General features: G+C 39.8%; 1 protein-coding gene across 2 annotated transcripts; it reads right to left on the reverse strand.

The window, feature by feature from the left end:
* Positions 1 to 1,528: 1,528 nt before the first annotated feature.
* Positions 1,529 to 7,481, reverse strand: LOC107588719 (protein odd-skipped-related 1-like). 2 transcript variants are annotated; one of them, XM_016276941.1, is made up of 3 exons: positions 7,260 to 7,481; positions 3,128 to 3,808; positions 1,529 to 2,324 (listed from the first exon to the last, which is right to left on the reverse strand). In XM_016276941.1, the coding sequence occupies exons 2-3, from the start codon at positions 3,787 to 3,789 to the stop codon at positions 2,192 to 2,194; spliced, it is 795 nt and encodes a 264-aa protein (XP_016132427.1). In that variant the 5' UTR covers positions 3,790 to 3,808; positions 7,260 to 7,481; the 3' UTR covers positions 1,529 to 2,191. The 2 variants fall into 2 exon arrangements, with proteins under 2 accessions (XP_016132427.1, XP_016132426.1); XM_016276940.1 differs by lacking the exon at positions 7,260 to 7,481 and adding an exon at positions 4,030 to 4,091.
* Positions 7,482 to 7,859: the final 378 nt, after the last annotated feature.

The following is a 7,859-nucleotide window of genomic DNA, read 5'->3' on the forward strand; positions in this document are numbered from 1 at the left end:
TATTTTTGTTTGTTCCTGTGTTTGACCCCTGTTTCTTTTGTTCCCATTTTCCCGCCACTGGTTAGTTTCTGTGGTTTCAGATTAGTTCACACCTGTTTCTGTTCACCCTTATTAGTTCTGTGTATTTAAGCCCTGTGTTTGGTTCAGTTCAGTTGTCCGTTATTGTTGTGTTGTTCTTGGTTATTCTGTCCCATGTTTCATGCATGCATGTTTTATGAGTTTTAATAAATTTGAATATTTCTCAGAATAGATCCTGCTTCAACTACTACTTTTGCAAGCAGCTGTAGCAGTCATGAAGTTGAATGCCTTTTTTTTATTAATCACAATTATTATTTTCTAAAGCCTATAGTCTAAAACAATTCATAAAACAACAACCAGGGCTCTTATTATTATTATATTTAGTAATAATAATAACATCAGATAAGAAGCTGTTTTCATTTGTATTGTTATAATAATAATAATTTCTGTTTGAAAATTGCTTCATAATTGCTTCATTGTAGTTCTCATTGTACTGTAAGATGATTCTGAGAAGAATTCTGAATCCTCTGCATGTTGACCACTTCTTGCAAGCCAAGGGTGATGATGTCAGGGCGAAAGTAATCATGACTGTGCACGGAAACTCACATCATACACAAACCCACACACATTCTACACACTGACAAACACATACTTCCATTCCTGTGAACAAACCCAAGAGACCAGCTCTGGGTGTAGAGCAAGAACTGTATCACAGATGTTGTGAAAGTGTTTGGCACTTTGCTCACCGTTGCAGAGGCAATAAATCTGATGTTGTGGTCTGAATTTGGAATGGTGAGTCTTTAAAGATTCTTCTCCATTTGTGTTTTTAAATTGTGCATGGGTCAGAGTGCCGGTTGAGAAATGCTGTTTCTGTAATGGTCCAATTCATCTGGGCCTGTAAGAATGTCCGGCTCTGATGATCCTTTTCATAACCTTGTTCTTTGAAGCTTTTTGCTACTAATTCTGAGGGTTAAAAATAGATCCGTCCGTGTTTGGTCAAGGACACTACTGTTAAATCCTTCTCTGTCTAGAACAAGTCTTTTTTATCTCTCTAAACACCCCATTCAACCTCTGAATTGTGTCTGCAGGTGTGTACTCTGATTTCTCTATGGATATGTGTACTTTCATGCCCTCTGATGTCTTTTTAAAGCTACAGTGATTTAAATATCATAGAAAGAATCAAAATGCTTATAAGGACAGCAGCAGATGTCGCCTCCCGGCGCATATGTGAAGTCAATCCATGTCTTCACATCACAGATCATTATTTATTGATTTATTCAGTCAAGTGTGGAGCACATTGTTTATCCCTGCTTATTGTTTAATATTGAATTAGTCTGTGAAGACAAATCCCCTTTATTTGTGCCAGTTGTACCCCTGTATCTCTAGGTTTAACATTTTTTGACTTCAGAAACATACTGAGAAGAATATGGTTAGGAATTGCATTGATTACGACAAACATGCATTTGATACAGAAATGACTATTTATTTTCAAAAATAAGTTTAAGGAATCCAGTGATATATGTAAATAATCAATAATCAGATTAAAGTGCCAAATATCAGTTATACAAAAAGGAATCTGTACAAAAGGAGGAAATACATGATTGAAGGTGTCTTTGGTTAGAAGAAATGACTGCTCGACTGACTTCGGGTTTTAAATGCGAGAGCTTTGGTGGGCTCTCAGTAACTGCATAGGTCCGAAGAGTATACCTTCATCAACAACAATGTCAACAATATCTGGAAAAATCACTGTTTACAAAAATCAAACAACAGATCATTGGGAATGGAGCAGTGCAGACTAAAATCACAGATCTCACTGTAGCTGTTCTCTTTGGTGTCGGCGCTCTTCTTGCTTATTTGTTGTTTCTTAAACAAATCAATCAATTTGATTGTCTTAAATCCATGTTAAAGCTTCTGCTGAGTTCCATGACTTCTTATCCGGGTTCTCCATTCCTTTTTAACAGTCAAACTTTTAAGGCACCATGGCTGTAGGTTATGGAAGGATGCCTTTTCAGGAAGCTCTTTGGTCAGGCCTAATCCATCTTTGGTGCGTTAAACCATACGCAGAGGTCCACGGCCCTCAGATGGAATCTCTGTGGCCTTGGAATGACAATGTTATTGGCTGGTGTCACTAGGTTTGGTTTTATAGCGTCCCCATTGACTGAAACAGATGCCCTCACTTTATCTTGGCTGGTTTGAGCTCCTTGACCTGCATGTGTAATGTTTTGTGGACAGCAAGAGTTCTGGACTGACAGAAACCCTTTCCACACTCCTGACATTTAAATGGCTTCTCTTTGGAATGGATGTACCTTTAGAGAACAAAAGAAAGAGAATAGTTGTGGTTTGTTAATGGATGTAGGCATGTTTACAACTTAAACAACACAGATTTTAAAGTTGTCCGAGCTTCTTTTCTAGGATTAAATATCCTGCGCAGCAGTTTTCTGCCAAAAAATGTGAACTACTGAAATGACGGCAAAGATAGAAGTCTTGTTATGACAAATCTTTGAGTCTGCAAATGTTAATTAAATCACAAACATGATGTATATCTAGTGATAATTGTCAGTCAGGAAAAGAGCCAAGATCATTACTGAAGAATTGGAGGAGATTGTTCAGCATGTCTCAACTAATTTAAATCATTCTTAAAGTTATAAATCACAAGAGCAGGTGTGGTTTGAAAAAAATAAGAAACCTATTTGTTTGTCTGAATCTGTTCTGCAAGGCAGAACCTTAACTTCAATATTTTTTTTAAATAAAAAATGTGCATAAGATAAATTGGTTAATTGATATATACACGCTGATTTAAATACACACACAAAAAGTATTAATTCAATTATATATAGATTAATAGTTGTTTTTGTATGTGTATATATGCACATCATTATTTTAAATTTACCCTGTGATATTTTCTAACTGGAATGATGGAAGAGATTATTATGCAGTAATGCATGATGAGGTCATGATTGGAAAAGAATCTGCAGGTAGTTATGTGTTTGTGTGTGGGCCGGAGTTTGTGATACCATACATTTATGAATGGGCAGGTATGAGCAGGAATGTATTTCAATATCGGCTCTAAATCATCTGATCTGAGATCAGTGTACTGATATGTCTTTACCTGTGGTCTCTCAGGTGGTCCTGCCTCCTGAAGGCCTTATGACAGATGTCACAAGTGTATGGCCGCTCATCTGTGTGCGTGCGCTCGTGGATCAACAGGTTGTAGGACTTGGTGAAGTGGCGCCCACAGAACTTGCACACAAACTCCTTTTTCGTCTTGGACGGGAGTCGTCCTCGGCTTGGTTTTCTTTCCGGCGAGGAGAGCTTGGCCACATCCAGCAGGCAGCTTAATGAGGGCGAGCGCACGTGCCCGTTGTTAGTGCTCAGATCTTCTGCCTTCAGGGCGTCATCCTGCGTGGCGGCTGCCGCCAGGTTGGCAAAGTCAAAACGGGGTTTGCTTTTGCTGGATGCTCCAGACCCAGGCCCGGGGGACTCCTGTTTGGTGGGCTGGACGAGATGGGGAAACAGAGGGATTGAGGGGAGAGGGAAGCGGGCGTCCACCAGGCCAGGCAGCTTGGAGAAGGTGCAGCGTGGCAAAGTGAACGGTGGGTAGCCCAGAGTCCACTGGTGCAGGTGGACGGCGTGCAAGGCACTGAAACTGTAGATACTGGGCATGTGGTCGGCAGGCAAATGCAGCCCGTTGGAGGTCTGAAGGAAGGAATAGTTAGCCAGCTGCAGAGAAGGATGAAGGGGCACGGGTGCTGGGAGCGTTTTACTGCCCATGACTGATTCCAGAAAGTTTCTGTAGGAGACAAAAACAGAGAAAAATGAATGAAGAGCGATTAGCAGTCTCAAAAATAACACATCTTCAGACATCTATTGAGAATCCACCCACTATGTTTGCATTTTCCGTTTTCTAAAGACCTATATTATACGTTACTTAGAAACATCTTGCTTTAGTCCTTACAGGCTGAAGGGACTTCAGAAAAAGAAAAAGAAAAAGAAAAACACGCTCACACTCACGTCAAGACATAAAGTGCACTTGTCAAGCGAGGCACCTTGTCTGACATATTGAAAGCGCATACTCCAACGTGAGCACAAAGCAATGCTCAAGCCTGCCAGATGAGTGTGTGTGCATGTACATTTTGGCGTAGGCGTCTTCTGCATGCCGAAAATATGCCTATGGCCATAAAGACGAAAGACAGCAGGTGACATACTTGCCTCAACTGTTTAATCAGGTTGGATGAGAACAGACACAAAGCACAATAACTCCTCTTTGTCTCATCAGGAACTACAAGCACACACACACTCGTGCAAACAGGCTTGGTGTGTTTACAGTGTTACTCATATCGTCTGGAGGATTTTTTTTCACGCAGTTTTATAAGTACCACGTGAAATGCAACAACGTGTTGTGTGTTAGATTACTGTGAATACAAAACGCGACTATAAGGATGCCAGATATGGTTCTAGTTACGATGGATAAGGTCAAAGAGCTGCTAAGTTTGTTTAAAAGTCACAGCCTGTGTGTCATGTTTTGAAAGTTCAATAAAGGTCAAGAAAAAAAAATTAAGTCACGTCGCTAGAAACATTTCCAGCTGAAGTTCTTTGTAAAGGATGACGCTTAATTTGTGTGTATTTCTGTCCCGAATATACAGGGTGCGGAGAGAGTCTGATCCGCGGTAAATAAAAAGTGAAATAGCCCTAATTAGTCTTTCTGAAACTCAAAGCTCCCCCGGGGATTTGGACGCTCTGATCATGGCGCAGAAGTAATTGACTTTTACTTACGGGGGTCATTAGAGGAGATCAGGACTCTCTCCCGAGAACAGGCTCGTACCCTTAACCCTTTGAAGTCCACATACCTTTAAAACGAGTGACGGAGGGGAATGTGTTACCTGAACTGTCTGCTTAACCGTTAAATCTAACGCCAGTTGAAAGTTTTGGGGAAAAAAGTCGTTTCTGAATTGTGGGATTTCACAAGTGCTTGGACATTATTTTCCGGGACATCGTTGGCTAATTGGCCGGATTTGCGCACTGTGTAACTGGGTAAATCTCACAGATTTTGCGCCCCACGCCAGGCCCAATTAGTGCTGTGGGACTAAAGACGACTATCCCAAGCAAGGTGGTGAAAGAGTCTCGAAAATCACACCACAGTTTGCTGAGTTCGGGTCTACCCCCATCCACCTTGGGATGTAGATCTCTAACGTGACACGTCCTACTCAAAATGTGGTGAAACAGTTGTTTTTTTTTGTATGTATCACTAAAATTTTTTTAAATAGTTTTCTGCAAACACACCCATCAGTGTGCAGATACTCAAAGAAAATATTGTCAGACGCATGGCAAGTGCAGTTTGCGCCCTCATTGTGGCCTCTGTCTATCAGCAATCTTTCTTATCAATAACTGTGATTGCTCAGCTTTCATCAGTAGCGCGTTGAGCGCGCGGAGGTCATCAGTGATTTATCTCTCGGTAGGTGTGAATGTGCGCCTGTCGCGCGTACGGAGATCACAGAGAAATCTCGACGTGTATTGCAGGAATTAATCACGGTCTCGAGGTCCATGCGTTAACGACGGACCTTTGGTCAATTGTGCAACGATTATCAAGTAAGTGTATGTTTTCTTTTTTCCGCGCAGCCCCCCGAGAGGATGTGATCACTTAGCCCTGGAGAGAGGGAAACACACCATTCATTAAGCACCGTCGAACAGTTGACTAAATATACAAATATATTTAAGTATTGTGGAGAAGGCCTAGCGCTTTTTTTGTGTTTGCAGTTTTATGTAAAATGTGTTTGCCTGTAGAATAGCATACGGAAAAGAATGACAGTGTGACATTTTAAAACAATAAATAAAGGCCACCGCATATTGTGCCAGATTTAGACTTATGCATCGTGTGTAGTCAGATCAAATTATAGCCTATAAATGTTAAAGCTGAATAGGTTACTCTCAAAATACTGATATACTTTATTTATCAGCAGGCCTATACTAATTTTAAATGCTTTGCCTTTTAATTATACTGGTTGTGATATCTAGATTCGTTGAATTTTCTCTCTATAAATTAAACAAATCGTGAATAATTGAAATATTTTGACAGTAGTCATTTTGGACAAGAGTGGCATCCAATACACATTTTCACATGAATATATTAGGCCAAAATGTTAAATGTTCAGTGGCATTGTTATTTGAGTTGATCCTAACGTTTATTTATCAATGCCTACTCAGTTTAAATTGTTGGATTATTTAGATTATATTTAAAGGCCTTTTAGAACACTTTAAATGCAAAATTAAAGCGTTCAACTAATAACAAATAAAAAATATAAAACAATTATTAATACATATTTTTAAAATAGGCCTATATTAAAAAACAAATAGCCTATATATTCCACATTACTTTAAAAGAAACGTTTAGTTTTTTGTATTAAATGAACGATTTATTTTAAGATTAGACGTAATTTTTACGACAAAATATATTTAGTTTTGTTTTTTTTGCGCATCTTTTTTACGAATAGCGCTTAAAATAAACCGAAACAAACGAATAACTAATTTTCTCAGCACCGAGCATCAGTGTAAAACTGTAGCGGTGCATAGTCTACACGAAAAACGACTCGAGACCACCGACCACAAGGCCACGCGTGGTTTAGGAAAAAAGGGTAACTTTCTACAGAAGCATAATGAAATCTAAAATTCACGATTCGTTTCTACGAATTGACGTTTGTTATAGTTTTTAACGACAAACATCGGATGACATCACAGCGGCTTCAAAGCTTTCCATAGACTAGGCTACATTCTCAGATAGCCTATATTCGAATCTTTGATTTTATTTTAACTTTCATTTATTTGAGCAATATTAACGTTGTATAAACAAACTTATAGTATTCCTCAAATAAATATTTTGGATGTTTTTCACAGCACTTATGATCAATACGAGGCTAGAATGCGCATCCCACCTGTTGATCACTGACCGATCACTATTAAAGACCATCATTCACACATTAAATACTTTGCCGTAACTTTTATCTGCTTTGAACAACAAATTACTATGCAATTGCAATGCAGTTACTACACATTTTAAAAGTTTTGCACGTCACGCTTTACAAGCAATTTCTCGCCCAACGACTTCATTCTCAAGTGCACTTGAACATTACACATATGTTGCTCACGCCTACCGCAGGAAATCACCGCCAATATACAGACTAGCTATATGTCTTGCAAAAGTAGTAAAAGCTTGTCAAAAATATTCCAAAATGCCAGAAAATATTTACCAGATCTTGGTGAAGCGGGACGATCCAAAATAAGAGGATTTACGGTCACTTAGTCGTCCCACAGCGATTCAAACTTCAGTGCAAAACTCTCAGGCGGATCGGAGAAATGTTCGTCTTCCTCAGCATGTTCTCGCAGCAGAGACACGGGCAAACACTGAAGTTCGCACAGCTGTGGTCCAGCGGTTGTGCGCTGTGCGTATTTGGTTACTCGGGGTAGAAACTCTCTCTCTCTTACTCTAGCTCTGTCTTGTGGTCCCAAAGTCAAACCGCCTCTTTATTGTAACCCAACCCGCGACGTCATACAGCCAAACCCCATCATACTGAAGTGAAGTTTCCTCCACTGGTACAGCAGCGCTAGACGCTAGAGGACCGAGCACATGCACTTCGCACTGCCTGCATGTCAGAGGACTGAACCCTGCTGCAACCTTTGAAAATGTTAGGTAGTCAATCAAGTTTGCAGGTCTTTCACCACTTGCGCATGATGAAAATAGTAGGCCATCCCGAAGACGGAGAGAGAAATGAACAGGAAATTAAATCATTAAAATGGAGACTTTTGAATGTTTGGTGAACATTGGCTATTCGTTATTATTATTATTTGTA

The sequence above is a fragment of the Sinocyclocheilus grahami genome, unplaced genomic scaffold (genome assembly GCF_001515645.1).
Source record: "Sinocyclocheilus grahami isolate Dianchi unplaced genomic scaffold, SAMN03320097.WGS_v1.1 scaffold106.1, whole genome shotgun sequence".
NCBI classification, from domain to species: domain Eukaryota; kingdom Metazoa; phylum Chordata; class Actinopteri; order Cypriniformes; family Cyprinidae; genus Sinocyclocheilus; species Sinocyclocheilus grahami.